We start from the raw sequence: 19,889 nt of genomic DNA on the forward strand, positions 1-19,889 counted from the left end.
CCATCGCTAATGCCTTCCTTCTGGGACTACTGAAAAAGGGGGGAGACCAAAACCCGTTTATGCAGCTTTCATTGACTTCTCCATGGCTTTTGACAGCATAGGCAGACAATGCCTATGGAGTACATTGCTAAAATGGGCTGCCCAGATAATCTGTTGGAGATGGTAGTGGCCCTCCGCTCAAATACATCTTTTAGGGTGTGACTTAATGGCCAGGGCAAACTGTCTAGCACAATTGAGACCACTTGTGGCCTAAAGCAAGGCTGCGTTTTGGCTCCTTTGTTGTTTAGCTTGCTTACATCAGACATCAACTAAGTCTTTGTGGATATTCATAGTTTTCCCCTTCATCTGGTAAATTCTCACTTAGATTACTTTCTATACGCTGATGACCTGGCCCTATTTAACTATATGCCAATTGGGCTCCAGCGCAAACTGGATGTGTTGGAGGTGTACGCTAGGCAAAACAAATTGGTGATTAACACAGTGAAATCAAAGATTCTACTTCTGCGGTCTGGAATCAAGCAAACATTCAAGACCTGTTGCTGGTGTCTGAATGGGGGAGCTCTTGAGAGAATCCCTGACTTTATATATTTAGGAATTTGTTTATTTGAGCTTCTGAACAAAACAGACCTACAGAACCATTATCGATCTAAAACGATGGTGTTTTGCTGCTCAAGCACTTGAGAAAAATCGCAGGTTTGGTTACTTCTCTTTGAAACCTGTGCTCGAATTTTACAAACTCAAGGTAGTGCCAGTAATAACCTATGGTGGGACAAGCTTGGGGCTTCCAATACCCTTAGACTGGGAGGCATAGGAAGGGTAATTTTGGTGGAAGGTATTGCATCTACCCAATGGAGTCCCGGCAGCAGTTATCCATTACGAGCAGGGCCTCCCCGCCATTAAATTGTATATCTTTTCAAAAAACCTTTCTTTGCTGAGGAGTATTTGGTGTGCTGAGAAAGGCTCAATTTGGTGGGACTGTTACAGGATAAGAAATACTGGCCTCTCTCAATGAATGGAAGGAACAATGTGATAATATCCTCAAGGACTGTTGTATTACCACTGAAATGATTGTGAGCCATCCTGCCAAGCCCCCTCCAAAGAGTGAAAGACATGGACTGGGTCTAAGCCATCGAGAAAGTGAGAACTCATAGGCTATACATAGACATGTTAATTGATGTAAGGCCAGTCTGTGTGCATCCAGCATACCTGAATAAGTCGCTGATCATCTTTTGGTGTATCTTGGCTATGAGGTTGAGGCTTAACCTGCTTCCCACAAATTAAATTATGGGTGCTAGAATGAAGAAATGCTGGGAAGAAAGGATATGTCGGTATTGCTCTGAGCAGGGCCAAGTGGAAACCATCTGTCATATCTTGTTACATTGTCAGGTTTCAAATGCTAGGCATCTCCACTACCTTGGTAATTTGTCGGTATGCTATGACTACTTACCTGCTGAAAGAGTGTGGTAATTTGTTATGATCTCTTATGGCCGAAACCACTGGCTGATGGCTGCAATACATTTTCTCAAAGGAGTCTTAGTATTATCGCAAAGGCCAACGTTTAACTGTTAATTGTGATGATTCTTTTGAAATGATTTGTATTTGTATTTTGTTGTAAATTGCAATGATTGGGAAATCCACCTAGAATAATCTCCTAATGTTCCTTAATATGTGTGTAAATTTGTAAATGTAATTATTTGTTTTGTATGAATATTTAAAGGTTATCTTAACCGTATAACAATAAAAAAAAAAGAAATTGCAACATGTATACAATAAGTAGTGAAAATATTCTTAAGTTGTGTAAACATATTTGATAAATTGGTCCCATTGGGTGGTACATATATATGATATATAAGTGGAAATGCTGGTACTTCTGGACCTGTCAGCGGCTTTCGACTTGGTCGATCACCAACGCCTCATGCAGTTCTTACGCCATCTGGAACTTTGCTCCGAGAGAGTTGATTAGTTGCAGTCGTTTCTATCAGGGCACAAATCCAAAATTCATTGAGGATCGGTCCTCTCTCCATCAGCTTCCATTTAGTGTGGAGTTCCTCAAGGGGCAAGTTTGTCCCCCTATCTTTTTAAACATATACACAAGAACTCTCTGTTTACTATTGGATGATCAAGGGGTATTTTTTACAAACTACGCCAAAGACTCCCAGCTGGTCCTAGAATCCAATGGGGGCCATTTCAAGGATAACAGATCCATCTCCCACATCTTCCGCCAGATAGAACTCTGATGGCCGCCAACTGGCTTTGTCTGTACACCAACATGACAGAGATTCAGTTTTTTGGCTCCAGGCAGGCCCGGGTGAAACTCAATCCGGCTTTCACAAGTTTTAGAATCTGAGACAACACCATCCAGGTTCAAACTAAGGTGAAAATGCTTGGTGTTCAGCTGGAGGCCTCTCTGAGTTCCGAGGCACATGTCAATGAGCTGATCCCAAATTGTAAATACCAGCTACACCTTCTCAGAAACATTTGTCCGTACATTTCGGGAAGAGAACAGTGCCACCATAGCTCGAGCAACAATCAACTGGAGGTTAGATTATTGTAACTCCTTATTGATTGGAGACTCAAACTCATGCCTAAAATTAAATAAATGTCAGGTTCTGCAAAACGATGCTGTACGTATTGTCAAAAAGGTATCTATGCGTGCTAACATCTCCAATCACTGACATAACCTTCACTGGCTTCCTGTCAAGGAACGAATTCTGTTTAAGACAGGAACTATGGTTTTCAAATGTATCTATGGACAATTTAAAATCATCCATTCCACAATATTGTCCGCCTAGAAACCTGCTCTCTAGTGGAAAGAAGCATATTATCTGCCCTGGTCATAGACGTACCAATGGACTTGCAGATCTTTTCCAGTCAAGGCAGCAATCTTTTGGAATGCTCTCCCCATTACTGTGAGGTCAGAAGAGGCACTAGGAACTTTCAGAAAAGCTTTGAAAACTCATATTTTACGTGATCCCCCCCCTGATTGTATGCTCCCCTTTTGTCCTGTTCCTTGATGGTCGTCATGCCGTGTGTGTGTTATGGGTGCCCCGATGATCATTTACAAATTTCAACTTTTGCCACTGTACATTTGCATCTTAATAATAACTGCTAAGATATTCGAAGATAGACACTCTATTTTCTTAACATGATGTGTCCCTTTAACTCTAATCATTAAACCACCCTTGTGGATAGTGTGTCTACCTTCATTATCTAAAGGAGCGGTAAACCAGGTTTCCTGTAATTCAACAATGCCAAAGTTAGGTATGTTTGCAATTAGCCCTTCAAAGTCCAGTGCGTGAGAATTCCCCCTAGTATTCCATTTAAGAATGTTAGACTACTAAGACCATTTCAGAATGCGTGGTTGCAGTGCACTATGGAGCCAATCCTAATCATTTCAACGTGAGCTGTTCTATTTTCCTCCTTTCTCATTGTTCTTACTGTTCCTTTCCCATCTTTAGATGTACAAATTGTGATATTTCCAGGCATAACTACAGTCTCAATATTCAATGGTTTATTAGAGCCGCTGTTATTTCCCGTAATCTCATAATTCCTAATACTTCTGTTCCCTATGTCCCTGTTAACTGGTTAAACTGGTCAAACCATGTTTCTGAACGCATAAGGCCTAGAATCCATAGTATTTATATGTCCATGGGACCCAATCCGTAAAATGTCAGTGTGTCCACAATTATGATTCAGTGTGGATTCAATTGCGAGGTGTTACTAATAGAATAATCATATCCCAAACGACCAAAGTCTGTATCAAAGGAAACAATGTAATCCATGGCCTGATCAGAGCTGAAATATATTACAGAAGTGGCACATGTTTCAGTCTCCAAGATATCCACTATTACAATGTCCTGAGAAGTAATATATTTTAATGGTATGATTGTCCACAGCAGCTCTAATGTCCTTTGCCTGATTTAAATAAAATCCAGTGGTAAACAGAACATACATTGAACCTTATGTCCGTAATGACCTTCCCTTATCTGAATCTTGATTATCGTAGTCAGGCAGGAGTGGGATAGGTCCATCTCTAGTAGTTGTGGATTTATTACACATAATGATCTTCTCTGTTGCATAGGGCTGCATCTGGAATAGAGCTACTATATCTTCCAAATAGCCTGGATAGTCTCCAGCCTTCTTTAATTCCTGCCTCACATCTTCATTATTGTCCAATCTTTCTATAGGTGGACGGAAAAAGGCTTGTGTATCTTTATGTCCATCAGATATGTTTTGCCTTACCACACCACCTTCAGAAATATTTGGATGCAAATCAGAGTTATTCGTAAACTTCTCACCTTGCTTTTTCCTCCTTTTTCTGTTTATGACTTATCAAATCATACAACCCATCTTCACGTGTAATCAGAGTGGTGCTGGCATCACCATTATGTAACATCACGTGACCATGTATATCCATGTTACTTTTTTGCATTGCTTTATACAATTGTTTCCCCAATGAGCATGCATTGTTGGGAAGTAGTTGCAATAATTAGTGTTTTTCCTCTTTTTAATTTTAATTTTTTCGTTTTTGTTATTGGTTAAAATCTAACCCAGAGCCATTTATCAAGCGTTCTTCTATACCAGAGGCAACTATAACCATAGGCTCGGATGGCTCATCTCCATTCACCATAATATTCTGTTGAGTAGAACTACCAGTTGGTTTTCTTTCGGCACTGGCTCATTCCCTGTGGTAGTTATCTCATGAATGGAGTCGGAGACATGACACTCAACATTGGATAATGGTTGCATTGCTTCCAACTGTGTTTTGATAGTTTTCAACACCCCAGTGTGACTATTCACCGTTTCCCTTAATATATGGGAATAACGCATCATATCATTTCACAGCTGAATCAATTTCTTGAATTTCGTTTCCAGAGTTTGGGCTATTAATTACTGATTCAGAAATTGCGATAATAGAGTCCATTTTACACACAGAGATCGTAGAATTGTGGATAGGTAACATGGGGTACACAATAACATGTTATTCATCATTTCTTCATCATTAGTTTGTATATCAATCACCCCCTCCAGGTTACTTGTTGTATTAGAGGATATGATCAAAGGATCCGACTTGGCTAATGGCTGCTGATGGAACTCTTGCCGTAATAGTAATAGACGCACTCAAAGAGGTACGTACGCCTAGGATTATTCTGTAAAAGACAATTTGATATGTCTCCAATCATTTTAGTGTGAAGGCAGGACAGAGATGTGGACAAATGACACTCCAATAAGTTACACATAAAACCTGTTTCTTCCATCCGAGGGGGAAAAAAAGGTTGTAATTGTTCTATTCTGTGATTTGACATGTTGACAATCGGACACAGGTGCTTGAATCGTTGTTAACGGACCCATTCTCGGATGTCACCATGAGAGGCCTTACCTCTGTCTCCTTGCCTACTATGTTCAGTTCCTCATGCAGTTGCACAGGTGTAGATGCGCCATCAATCAGGGAGAGTAACTCCTCATCCACTATGCTGCCGGACGCCGGCATGCCAGTGATGTAGTAGATTCATCGCAGGGGGCATGTGTACTATTGTAGGAGGTTTTAGTAGTAAGCATGCCAAAATCGTTGGAAATGGGTAATATGGTACTGAGGTCGCCTGCAATAGGCTGCATTGCAGCAGTCGATGCATGAAGATAGGAAAGCATTTTCTGACAAGGCTCGATGACCAAATGCTAAAAATCCCTTCAGAATTTTCAGTAAAAAATAGTTCTGTTACTTTGTCGAATTGGGGCACAAGGGAGAGCTACCTGTCCATTGTAAACCCACAATGTCTCATATGTGAGACAGGTCCTGGACATGTTCCTAACTTGTCCCCAAATTCTTTTTCTGGTTGCTGGGCACTGAATCTTTGAACAGTATCTCCTCTTTTGCAGCATTGAATGTTATCTTATTGGTGCCCATTCATATGCCAAGCAACTGGAGAATTATTTGGATAATCCATTTTTGGTCCCTTTCTACCCGGACAAAGATTTGTGTATGATCTAAGTATGTGTAGAATAACATACCATGATCGTTGGGGGTCACACGTGTTCAATTAACCCTAGACACTGTATATACGTATTCTCTCCATATCTGTAACCAGCGCCTCGATGCCCAAGGGCTTTGCACGCTTCTACAAATGGAAACATAAATAAATAAATGCCCCAAAATGAATCCCACGATTTTCTATCCAACATGTTACAACAATGTCCCTGCATTTCTTGTGGATGCCATAAGAGGGCATTGATATTACCCCTCTTATAGCCACATGCAATTCTTCAGGCGATCTCTGTTGATGTTCATATTTTCTATTCTATTCTGTACACGATACGTACATATCACGATGCTGTTTCCCAAAACGATGCATATTGTTCCATTGTTTCATGTGTAATTTTCGAATCGCCAAGATCAATTTGAACTGTCGGCACTTTACATGGCTGTGTCTTAAAGGATAGTTCCGGGACTTTTTTTTTATTGTCCCTACGGTTCGGCCATGTGTTTTTAAGCATAAATCGGTAGATCGTAGAAAACTTTCCTATGGACCTTACCCGACTTTTCATCCATTAACGCACTCGAAATCAGCCGCCATTTTCTGATAATCCTATCATTTCCCCCCATCGCCCTTGCTCACCTGCGTTTGCGGCACTAAATCAAATCCCCCGCCCCTGAGCCTGACATCAGCAGACGCGTACCGCCCATTTCCCAACGCCAAAGCACGTTTCGTGTCAACAATCGCTGCGCCTCAGCTAATGACGTGTCGCCATGGAAACGGCAGGACGCCTCTTTCCTCAATAAGTATAAACACACCGTTTCACAACACACAGCAGCAGATTTTCGATTCCATTCCTCTCTCTGTGTTACTTTGAGTATTCTGTGACTCGTTTCTGTGCTCTGGTCAGCTACCTTCGCCGCTTCTAGGCCTTGTAAACACCTGTACCATCTCTGTAAATTATTTTACTTTCTTTGCCACACAATGGCTACAATAATGCCGTATATGTACGAGCCCGAGTACACCGAGGAGGAACTACTGGAAAGGCAAGCACGCGAAAACGATGGGGATTCGGACGGCAGTTGGGAGGACCAGTCAACGGATGAAGAGCCTGGACCATGTCGCATGGACGGCGTCTCCACCTGGTGCACGTGCAATCGGTGCGAGCTAATGCCAACTGAGGAGGAGAACTGCTGCTGCCGTGAAAATTCCGGGTGCTTGGCCTACATTTCGGAAGGCGAGCCAAGTCCGCAATGCATCACCGAGCTGCCAGAGTTCAGGGAAGCCTGCCTCTCACGGACCGTGTTGAGGATGATGATGGTGCTTATGCACGAACTTCGCGGCACTGTTCGTCCATGTAATCCGAGTAACGAGTAAGTATACTCTGGTTGTGATGTCAGTGATGCCACTACTATTTCATGGTCGTCTCCCACATATAAAATTACATCTACATATCATTCGAACGCATGTAAATTGGTTCCATTGCATCTTTCTTTTTCACAGGTGGTACAGGCTGGTGGCCTATCGTTGCTTCACTTGGTGGCTTCACGGGAGGCTCGGACACCGCGTTCGGAGAGTAATACCTGCCTGTGCGGTACTTGCCATTAGACAACATTTCCCCAGCGACAGTGGACAATACCGCGGATTTTCCCTGGATGTGCTGCAACCGGAACTTTACAATGTGTAATGTTTATTATTTATGTTCAATTGAAAATAAGATCTAAAATAAAACCCAAAATGTATTTTAACAATGGTTGTTTTGATTTTTTAAATGAATCTAGTGTGTCTCCATTGAATAGTCTTCCTGTGCCTTGTCTTGTCACACCACATGTCTCCGGCCAGCATCCTCCCTCACGCTGGCCGCCCACCTTCAATCCACATAACCGTTGAACCCATATGCAGCAGACATACATATGTTATTTTGCGGGTTGGCAACAAGCCTCCCGGCCTTGCCTCCTCCCCCAAAAATACTTACCACACCACTTTGTTCAAGCGTTGGCAATAAAAGGCTGTTGGATTTTATTGATACAAAACATGGTTATAGGTAAATAATCAATATGGTTGATCATAATAAATCATCCTTTTGGGCACCGGGTACAGAGATGACCCCCTCTGGCCCGTGCCGCCTTGCCACCACAGGACAGCCTGCTGCTGACGAACTGCCTAGGCATCCAGGGTCTCCAGGGTGAACTGCACCCATATATTCTCCTGGGAGGCTGAGGTATTTATAAACTCACCCCCCCTGCCTTCCATGTACTAGATCCTGCAGCCTGCCTCTTACATGCAGTTAGATGGCCTCTCCTTGGTGAGGCCCTGCGGCAAACGAGTCTTGTCTGCACGACCACCGCCCCAATCCACCCCCCCGCCCTATCAAAGGCAGTTCGCACCGGGGTACTTGCGCTGGCAAGTGGAGCTGTCAGGGAGCGATAAAGGCCAAGAGGTGCCAAATAGCATGTACACTTCAAAGTGGTCAATAGAGCATTGGTTGTTGTTCCCATGTCTACCTCCAGACCCCGTGTCTCCTGCCAAGCATCCCCCCTCACGCTGAACGCCCCCCTGCAATCCACATAAGTGTGTCTCCATTCACGAGTCTTCCTGTGTCTTGTCTGCACGACCACCGCCCCAATCCACCCCCCGCCCTATCAAAGGCAGTTCGCACCGGGGTACTTGCGCTGGCAAGTGGAGCTGTCAGGGAGCAATAAAGGCCAGGAGGTGCCAAATAGCATGTACACTTCAAAGTGGTCTATAGAGCATGGGTTGTTGTTCCCATGTCTACCTCCAGACCCCGTGTCTCTTGCCAAGCATCCCCCCTCACGCTGGACGCCCCCCTGCAAACCGCATAATGCCACGACATATACACGTCATTCATTCACAAACACACCCCTGTTTCGAATTCTTTATAACCCACTTCATATTTCTAATGAGAACTTCTTTACGCTTTGCTAGTCTACCCGTGAAGGTGCTGGTTATCTGCTCTTCGTCTCTGTGAACTTCCGTGACCACTTCGAGGAAACTCGTCAGTTTGCAACCTGTGAACTGCTCCCTGTTCTACGACAAGAAACTACTCTGATCCCTGCATCTAACTGTTTGTTCGTCAAGGTAAGGCCATGTACCATAATCATTTTGCGTCCAATTTCTTTTCGTTCAAGACAGTACATGCAAGGAACTAGTCACATGTTCTGAGTTTAGTCAAATTATTTTTCTATTTTTTTAAAGTTATTCAAATACTTATCCGCATGTGAATAACGTGTATAGTTCCAAGAACCAAAACGAACCTTGCATTGGACCTTTTATGTGTCATTTAATTTTTTAACACATTGGTATTCATAGAGAATTGTTGATCTTTACTTTTCAGAACTTTCCACAATGCCTGCCTGTTCCATTGGCGGTTGCCCTTCGAAGACTCATAGTAAATCTGAAGGTACTATAATGCATGTTTTCCCTAAGACAATAGATCAGATAAGAGAATGGGTCCGATATTGCGGATATCCACCGTCTGAGCTTGAAAGTAGAGTCCTAGAAGTCTTTGCGGACAAGAGGGGTGATCGATACCGCATCTGCAGCAGGCACTTTAGCTCAGACATGTACTCCACATCATTGCTAATAAAGAAGAACACACCGCGAGCGAAGCGAAAATTGCTCTCAACCGCTATTCCCACTCTATTCGTCCACATCCCTCCACTGGTGAGTCAAGTTTACGTATTTATCTCTCGGCCTTGCGGTAGTGTGTAGCATTAGCTAACAATAATTTCCCCATTTATGTATCCACTCAATATGAAGCCGGAAGATTCTCCATCCGTGTCGTTATTGCAGTCATCAGCCACTTCAAGCGCCTATCGGGTAATCTTACTTAGCTATTCTGCCACTGACTTGTTTTAGGCATGTAAATCAATAGTTTTAATTTATCGTGTGATTATTTTACCTAATGGTACACCCTTGTACTCGTCCTCTAGTCTTTGTTTTCAGTTATAATTATTGTTATCCAAAATAATGCAAGTACTGTCTTTCAGGGAGATGCTGAGGAGTCCAACGCATTGACGACAACCGTTGATGTCACTCAGATGCTGGAGGTACGTTTCCGGACAGTTCCATTGATGGAGATCATCAGATCTTGCATTCTTGTAGCGTGATTGTTACACACAATGTTTCTTTCGTTTTTAGCCATTGATATGTCCTTCTGTCGTCGCCCTCCTATGTGCCTTCTTTTTTCAATATTGTGTTCATTACTAATGAAAGTCCTATGTTTCAGGGAGTCGATGGAGCATTAGTCCAAGAAGAAGGGGGAGCATGCAGTTACGGGTCGGCGCAACAGCTTGCAGAAGTGTGCACCACAGTTACATCGTCCCTTGATGTTCTTATGCATTTCGAGGTATGGATACTGACAGTTCGATCAAGCAAAATCATATGACGTGATTACATCCGCTATACTTCCTTCTTTATTAACGCAAGTACTATGTTTCAGGGAGATGACGGAGCTTCTTCTACAAGAACATCACCCCTAGTAGTTGATGCAGATCTCTGGGTGGTGACACTTCCAACGATCGAGCAAATCGAATCATATTTAGATATCCATTATTTATTTTAGACAACTGATCATTTGTGCAGGTCTATTTAGATGAGCCGTTGACGCCTGCACAAAGTTTATGTTCTTTTTAACAAAATAGAAAACCATACTAATGCAATTACTGTGTTTCAGGGAGTTACTGAAGCATCATCTTCAATAATATCATCAATGGAAGTCTATGAGGAGCCCGAGGTATGGATCTTGACAGTTCCATCTAACTAGATTAACAATGTGTGAATAATTGTCGTTTGAATGTTCTACAGAAAGCGTTCATTCGTGTTTTGCTATTGAGATGTACGTGGGTATTGGTCCCCAAGTACATTTTGTGTTTTCAATATTATTATACATACTAATGAAAGTTCTATGTTTCAGGGAGTCGATGGAGCGTCAGTGCGTGATGGATGTGCTTATCATGAAAATATAGTCGTTGCAGCGCAAGAGGAAGTGGAGACATGCACACACGAGTCGGAGCAACAGCGTCCCGATGTTGAAGTTCGAGGCAAGAAAGTTTCAAAGAAAAGAAAGCAAAAGAAGGTTAGTGTCCTGGTCACTATATTATGTTGTTTTTCACTGTTAATAGTTCAATACTGTAAGTTGTGTTTAAACTGAACATCCCTTTTCCAATCTGTCCTCTAGTTGCGAGTGGGTGTACGAAATAAATCTACACAGACAGTGAAGCGAACGAGAGTTGTTACTTGTCAAACCATTTGGCAGGGACTTGAGACTGGAGATGCATCGTGCCAATGGGAAGAATATGAAGTGATTGACAACGGAGCTATACCACATCCAGCCATTGATAGTGAATGTCCTCCTGGTAGTTCGGATGCAGTCGGAGATCAATTCACAGAATCCACACCCGCAAAAACTAAGACCGCGAGAAAGTTGAAGAAATTGTTTTATTCACCCATCGCCGGAGAAGGAACAGATGTTGCAATGGAAGAGAATGAAGTGGACGACAATGAAACACCATCAATATCACTGAACATAGCGGAAGACGATATCAGAGATTCTACCTTTCATGTGAGTGACATGTCCTCAACGTTACAGGCCGAACCAGCTGGGATGCAGAGTGACAGTATAAGGAAAGAGGCCAAATTCATTGTATTCGATAGTTGTTTGATTGATATTATTATTCGGATGAAATGTGGGCATTCGGTTGGTGGGGAAGTATGTGGGGAGCCATTGATTAATGTGACTCGTGCAATTCGAGGCACTAACCTTAAAATACATGCCACCTGTACAAAATATCATCCTTTCTCATGGTCTGCACAACCCATGCTGGGGCAACTGCCAGCAGGCAATCTACTTTGTGCAGCGGCTGCACTTTTTAGTGGTTCAAGTTTTAAAAAGTTAGAGTCTTTCTTTCAGTTTGTGGGAATCCATTTCATTGCGAAATACCAAACCGATTATCTATTTCCAGCCATTAGCGAAGCTTGGAGAATGGAAAAAATGTCAATTGATAGTACATTCGCGGGCAAACGGTTCAGGCTAGCCGGTGATGGACAGTGCGACAGCCCAGGATTTTCAGCCAAGTACTGCACCTACCACTTTCAGGACATGGAAAGTAAGAAAATTGTGAGTTCGGTGGTCGTGCAGGTGTCACAAAGTACATCCTCAGTGGCCATGGAGAAAGTTGGCTTTGTAGCATCATTGCAAGAACTACAATCGCGGGGAATGGTGATCGACCTGATAGCCACGGACAGACACGTTTCAATTGCCAAGACAATGAGAGAAGAGTACAAAAATATAAATCACCAATTTGACGTTTGGCATCTTGCAAAAACAATCAATAAAAAAATGTCGGCTGCAGGTAAAAAAAAAGATATGCAAGGTATTTCACAGTGGTCCAAGTCAATCAGCAACCATCTTTGGTGGAGCTCAAAAACATGTGGAGGGTCGTTGGAAATTCTAATGGAAAAATGGCGGTCAGTAATGTTACACTGTAGCAACGTTCACTCATGGACCACAAACCAACATTTCCACAATTGTGAACATGGCCATTTGTCCACAGAGGAGGCACGGAAGAAGAAGTGGTTGATTCCTTCATCACCCACTCACAAAGCCATTGAAAAGATTGTATTTGATAAAAGTATAACAAGAGATTTGAGGGGACTCACGGAATTCTGCCACACAGGAGATTTGGAGGTGTTCCACAATATGTGCCTAAAGTACAGGCCAAAACGATTGCATTTTGGCATGGAGGGCATGATAAATCGGACTCTTCTAGCGGTCTTGGCACATAACCATAATGTTGGCTGTCAACAAAGTAGGACGACCGGAACTTTAGGGACGCTTCGCTACAATAAGGCCTTCACAAAAAGAAGTAAACAATGGGTTATCAAACCAGTGTTTGAGGATATGCAATATGACTTTATTGAGAGACTTATTGTTGATGTCCTAGATAGGCACATACATGGAGTTGTGAACGAACCTGTGCAGGGGACAACTGCATTGCCACCCAACACTGCCTCTGTTCCATGTCCACCTAAAGAAGAGCTCATTGAGAAATACACATCACGGTTTAAATGATTGTAATTTGATTGTCTGTTCTCTCGAGTCTCCTCATGTTGCAGGCCCATTGAATATGTGTAGCTATGTAATGTGTAAATAAAAGTGATTGCTCAGTGTACATGCAATGTGTCTCTCCACCCTTGCCCCTCCCTTCACCGTGCAGTAGTGCGAACCACCCGGGTGTCACCTGTGACTTTGCTCTCGAGTCTCCTCATGTCGCAGGCCCATTGAATATGTGTAGCTATGTATTGTGTAAATAAAAGTGATTGCTCAGTGTACATGCAATGTGTCTATCCAACCTTGTTCATTTGCGCATTAAATTAAACCAAACAGTAATATAAATCATTTTTCAAAAAATATAGAATGTCTCCGTATTTATGGTTCTGTGGGGCTGCAAAGCACGCAGACAAAATGCAAAGATGGAGTGTGTGCTCGTTCAAAGTGAAGGTCAGCTGCTTTGATTTTTTTCTCGGGTGCCAGAATGGCCCACGACTCAGTATAAGGTTCTATTGTTATTTGACCTTGACAGGCCGGGACCACGTAAGAAACGATAATGAATATAATTTCAGAAACGAAAGCCATTTCATGTTCGTTCATTAGAAGAAATAACGTCGGCATAGAAGGAGTGGTATTTCGGGGCTGCCCTACGCACAGACACAATGGAAAATGCAAATATAATGTAAGTAACTCTTTAGATGAGTTTATACCGCAATTTAATTACTATACAGTAGCTTTAAAGACGGGTTAAGTTGTACTTGTTCGTTCTATGTGGCATATTGTTTTGTACCGCGCACTATCTTGGGGAGAACCGTCTCCTTTTACGGAAGCACCTCAAAACCTTCCTCTTTGCTTCTGCTTTCTCTCTCCCTCTCCCCTGCTACAACTGGTCCACTGTCTGCGACCTCGGTCCTGGGCCCTTCCACTCTCCACCTGCACTCCCTGTCAACCCCTGCACTGGGGGACTGTCTCAGTATCCTACAGCCCCCCCTTGACGTATAAAACCCAGTTGCACTGTCCTAGCTATGAAATAATTTCCCGACCTAATATATAAAATGAATAATTTTAATAAAGATCTGATGGTGAGACTAATTTCATTTTTTATGTTTTTGAAACAGGTACATCATCCATTATTGTCTGTGTCACGAGTACCAGACACCGGCGGATGGCTTCTACAACCGCCAGTTGCTTCTCCGCGTGAACAACGTGACCACCCAGACCATTTTATGGGACGATCGCCAAGTACAAGTATGCCCTTACGCGGTACTAACGGCTAGATGCAACATACAGACCGTTGTGGTGGCCTAGTGCCTCGTTGTTGGAACAGCCATGCGATTATCAGTGCGACCGAAGAGCTTATTTTATCATAAACCAACACCCTGTGTACTGCACACGAACATCGATTGCCTCAAGACGAACTATTTTGGATCGAGAGCAAAGAAAAATGCAAATCGCAGAATATTCTCTAAACATTTGATGTCCAATAAATGTACTTTGCCAAATGGACAATCTTGCCGTTTGCTTTTAAACCACAGTTTCATATTCCGAATTGTGGCGCTGTATTGTGAGATGATCTAAGACCCTGTGTACAGCAAAGGAACATCGCGTGCCTCAAAACAAACTTTTTGGAACGTGAGCAAATAAAAATGCAAATCGCTGAATATTCTCTAAACATTTGATGTCAAATAAATGTACTTTACCAAATTTACAATCTTGCGGTTTGATTTAAAAGTACACTTTCATATTCCGAATTGTGGCGCGCTGTGTTGTGAGCTAATCTGTGTTGGTTTCCGGGTTCTGTGTGGAGTCGCGTAGAAGACGCATGGGCGCGTTTGCCTACGCAGCACAGAAACGTCACAGAGAGAGGCGGAGAATATGAATGTTTTGATAAAGTCTGTTTCAGGGGCGGGGGATTTGATTTAGTGCCGCAAACGCAGGTGAGCCAGGGCGATGGGGGGAAATGATAGGATTATCAGAAAATGGCGGCTGATTTCGAGTGCGTTAATGGACGAAAAGTCGGGTAAGGTCCATAGGAAAGTTTTCTACGATCTACCGATTTATGCTTAAAAACACATGGCCGAACCGTAGGGACAATAAAAAAAAAGTCCCGGAACTATCCTTTAACTGTGGGGATAGCTTAGAAAAAATCATTATCAGTGAAAATAAAGATACTGTCAGCTTTAGCTTTGAAGGAAAGTGGGAAACAGGGTAAACAAAACAGCATATTTGTGGAAATAGGATTTCAACACACTAACATCATAAGAGCATGATTTTTGTACACATCCATTTGATCTTGTATACCTCATACAAGTATATGTTCTGTGTACTTGTAAATAACACTAACAGTTACACCTGTGCTTCGCAGAGTAATCCCTACTTCAGAGTGTTGAGATTTTGCAGCAGCATTTTTGGTGCCCCGATCTACAGCCGAGGCAGCAGCGACCTCAACATAAGTGCCGTATGTGTAGGGCTGAATCGTGTAAACTGGAAGTGCTGTACCCGTATGTGCACGGCTGAAACATGTAAGCTTCGTACTGTTGAGATGGCGTACATTCATCAGCTCCCGTGGGAAATGAAGTTCCTGTATTTATCATGAGAGATCGGCCACAATGTGACGGACAACGTCATTGTGGACACTATTGAAGAAACATAAACTGTTTACTGTCAACTGCATTACTACGAACACACCATGTCACCCGCATGACTTCAGAAGTGAGTGTCGCTAGTGCCAGCTAGAATGCTGATAGTGTGGGAAGTTTAGGAACAATGAACTGCTGAAGTTTACGTAGAACTGCAGCAGAACTACCGCACTGAGGGCCATATGGCAGGGGTAAACCTTGCAGACCGCTTAAAAAATAAAAATTAGAAAAATGTATATTTGATACGTTTTCCATCGTCTACACCATGGAACCTACCCACATGCCAAATCTCAGATTTGTAGCATGTTGGGAAGTATGCTGAACATTTCGAACAAACACACACATTTTCCCTTTCATATATATGTAGATGATTGCCGGTTCTGTTCATAATATAATCAATCAATGTTAAACCTTGAATGAATGAATTAATCTTTTATATCTTGCACTCAACAACGGAGACCAGTCTCTAAGCGCGCGACCAGACTAGGACTTAAACCTGTGCTGCTCAGTGTTGTCTTGCTTTTAAGACGAGCGTGTTGCCCGTGAGCTATCCTCCCAGCTTTGAACAATTATAGAATAAAACACACACCAATGAACAAAAAGTTTGATCCATGAAGAACAGCATAAATGCAAAAATGCATGCATCATACCTTGTACTAATCCAATTAGTGCTCTGCAGCTCCCGCAGGGTCTTCCGGGTCTGGAGCAGGTTGCTATCAAACTCCCACCAAGAACCTTCATTACTCCCATAAACGCCCAAGTGCCCGAAGAACCAAAATCTGCCCAAGAAAACAGACGAGAGGGTCATAGGACATATGTGTGCCTTAAAAGGAGGGTAAGCTAGACCATGCCAGAGAGGGTGAGGTGGAGCAGCTGGCTTGGGAAAAAAGAGAAGGGGAGATTCCAATAAACCTTGAGAAAGGAGAACCCGATGCAAGGTCAGTGCCCATTACAACCATCAATGGGGTCAGAGGAGCACCACACACAACATGGAAAAAGAAAGAACTCTAAGCATGCACCAGAAAGCAGAGAGGGGCCAGAAAAACACAAAGGGAAACGTACCTATGAATATCCCCCGAGAGCCCAGCCGAACCAGTGGTACAAGGAAAATGCTGTATCAACATCACAAAGAAGTGAATCCACGGTGGGACGAAGAGGGATCCCTCGCTGCTGTCGATCAGATACAAACGGGACGCCCTTCACCTCATCTGGTAACCGGAGCACCGCCTTGCGGTAGCAGAAGCAGGCAGATTCATGGGGTTGAGAGAAGTGCCAAGAGCTCTAACGTGAATGCCATCTCCCTGTTTGGAGTCTGTGCTGTCCCCTCCCGCCCGCAGCTGTCCCTATCCATCTCAACTCCTCCGCTGTCTGTGCACCCTACTTGTAGCCCCCTATAGCATCCCTTTTGTTCAGCTCTCCATTGCTTCCCTGGTCGGTGCACACTTTATAAATCCCATAAATACACACATACAGATCGTAAGACCCAACACAAGTCCATTGTCTGCGGCACAATGACTAGTAATACCTAACAGGGTCCTCTGATGAGTTTGAAGGGGTATCATTGGAGCACAGTCCCTCCAAGTGTCCAATCCAGGAGGTCCCTGCTGCCGAATTCCAAAGGATTCCATTGCCACCAGTGGCTCTTGACATGGAGAGTGTCCTCACGGCAGGAGCTGCCAGATCTAGAGGGGAAAAGCGGAACCATCAGGGAGTGGTTGACATATCAGAGGATGGGGCTGATATCAGGGAAAGGAACACACAGCAGGATGATGGGCTAATATCAAGGGGGCGGAATAAACCAAGGGGTGAAGGACTGACATTACAGAAGGACATACTCCTGAGCAATTGGCATCCATCGGAGAAGAGGGGAAAGGCCAAGGGGCGGAATGGCCAATATCAGAGAAAGAGGTGTACACCAGAGGTTAGGGCTCGATTACTAAGGGGGTGGGGGGGGGGGTCATAAGAAAGCCTGACGCCATAGTGGGGAGGCATACAGGAGAGGGTAGGGTGCTCGTTTCAGAAATGAAGAACATAAACCAGAGCTGGTAGCATATATAGGCATAATTCAGAGAATGCACTATTGGCATTAGAAGGCGACGGCATAATGCACAGTATGCTGAGCTGATATCTGCGGAAAATGTGCATAGTCACAGGACATGTGACTGATACCAGGGGAAAGAGTCCCACAACAGCGGATGGGGGCATGTATCAGGGGGTGTGCTGCTGGTATGAAAGAGGGGAGCATATAGCACGTAACGAAACCAGGGAATGTAGGATTTCTAACAGTGTTAAGAGGACGTAGGGGTGGGGTGCTGATTCCAGAGAGCGGGACATACACTAGGGAATGTAAGGGTGCTACGTGCGGTAATGCACCCAAGGCCAGTGAGGAGGGGCGTAAGCAAGAGGAGGGGAAGAGGCACAGCCGATATCAGAGGAGGTCATAATCCAGAACAAAGACAGTTGATTGCCGAGTAGGGCAGCATAGGATTGCTAAAGAATAGGAAAAAAAGAGGAGGGCGTAAGAGAAGACCAGAGTAAAGGCAAGGTGGAGAAGCCAGAGACTAGGAAGGCATGGAGTGTGATCATTGCTAGTGATCGCTAAATGGAACGAGGAGAAGGCAATAAGATAGAGGGGAAGGGGAAGGGATGCAAAAGGAGGGTGATAGAAAGTAAGGAGGTGGGCAAATGGAGGAAGGGAGAGAGAGTGTGGGTGGATGAGTGGGGCTATGGGATGGTTGAGGGTAGTCAGATGAGGGTATGCGCTGGGATTCAGAGGCTTGACAACATTGAAAAGAGATGACAGGCAATACATTGCAGGGGAGGTGATGGGTTTGATGGGGTAAAATGATGACAGGGTGGAGAGGAAATTATGGGCTTGGGAGATGGTGATATGGGGTGTGCAGTGATTGGGAGAAGATAATGGAACTGCAGGTGGTGAGTTGATGGAGGAGGGTTATGGATTCCTTGATATTCAGGATGGTGATGGGGTATGAGGAATGGAGGGTGGATCTTGAAGGGGTAGGAGGACGGAGATGTAGAAGGATAAACGGTCATTAAAAGTGTGGGAGGTAGCATGGTGATGGCAGACAAGAGAAGAGATGTTAATGAGAGGAAATAAACTGGCGGTAGAAGGGGATATAACGATTGGTGAATATGGAGGGATACAGGTAAATGATGGAGTGGGGGTTGGAGGATAGAGTGCGGGGAGTAGTATGGTGATGGCACAGAATGCATGTTGATGAGGAGAACAGAGGGTGGAGATGGAGGGGGAGAAAGAATGGTGATGGTGGGGGATAGAGGATGCTGATGTAGTGGGGCTTAGAGGATTCTGGCGACGGGGGGCAAATAGAGGATGGTGATAGTAGGAAGGTAAGCTAGCTTTCCTGCTCAGCGTGGTCGGCAGGCTTACCAACATAAGCTAGCTTTCCTGCTCAGAGTGGTCGGCAGGCTTACCAACGTAAGCTAGCTTTCCTGCTCAGCTTGGTCGGCAGGCTTACCAACATAAACTAGCTTCCCTGCTCAGCGTGGTCGGCAGGCTTACCAACGTAAGCTAGCTTTCCTGCTCAGCGTGGTCGGCAGGCTTACCAACATAAACTAGCTTCCCTGCTCAGCGTTGTCGGCAGGCTTACCAACATAAGCTAGCTTTCCTGCTCAGCTTGGTCTGCAGGCTTACCAACATAAGCTAGCCTTCCTGGTCAGCTTGGTCTGCAGGCTTACCAACATAAACTAGCTTTCCTGCTCAGCGTGGTCGGCAGGCTTACCAACATAAGCTAGCTTTCCTGCTCAGCTTGGTCTGCAGGCTTACCAACATAAGCTAGCCTTCCTGCTCAGCTTGGTCTGCAGGCTTACCAACATAAACTAGCTTTCCTGCTCAGCGTGGTCGGCAGGCTTACCAACATAAGCTAGCTTTCCTGCTCAGCGTGGTCGGCAGGCTTACCAACATAAGCTAGCTTTCGTGCTCAGCGTGGTCGGCAGGCTTACCAACATAAGCTAGCTTTCCTGCTCAGCTTGGTCTGCAGGCTTACCAACAGTCAAGTCTGGAGTTGAGCATATTTGACGGATCCGTGGGGCTCCTACCAGGATGGCTCTTGAGTCTCCATATAAATGGGGGAGTAAAGCTGAGTCTATCCAACGCCAGAGATCAGCAGTCCTACAAACAAAACAAATCCCAGTGTCAGAGGACAAGCACATTATCAGTGAATCTCA

The 19,889-nt window shown here is 44.1% G+C and overlaps 1 protein-coding gene across 1 annotated transcript in view; it reads right to left on the bottom strand.

The window, feature by feature from the left end:
* LOC138583003 (polycystin-1-like) overlaps positions 1–19,889 on the bottom strand; it is a 569,194-nt gene that overhangs the window by 73,562 nt on the left and 475,743 nt on the right. The window contains exons 40-42 of the mRNA XM_069654860.1: positions 19,709–19,833; positions 17,209–17,365; positions 16,334–16,462 (exon numbers count right to left, since the gene is read on the bottom strand). Of these exons, the coding sequence (XP_069510961.1) occupies positions 16,334–16,462; positions 17,209–17,365; positions 19,709–19,833 (411 nt within the window). The remainder of the gene's footprint in view (positions 1–16,333; positions 16,463–17,208; positions 17,366–19,708; positions 19,834–19,889) is intronic.

The sequence above is a fragment of the Ambystoma mexicanum genome, chromosome 3q (assembly GCF_040938575.1).
Source record: "Ambystoma mexicanum isolate Mex_15411 chromosome 3q, UKY_AmexF1_1, whole genome shotgun sequence".
Taxonomy (NCBI): Eukaryota; Metazoa; Chordata; class Amphibia; order Caudata; family Ambystomatidae; genus Ambystoma; species Ambystoma mexicanum.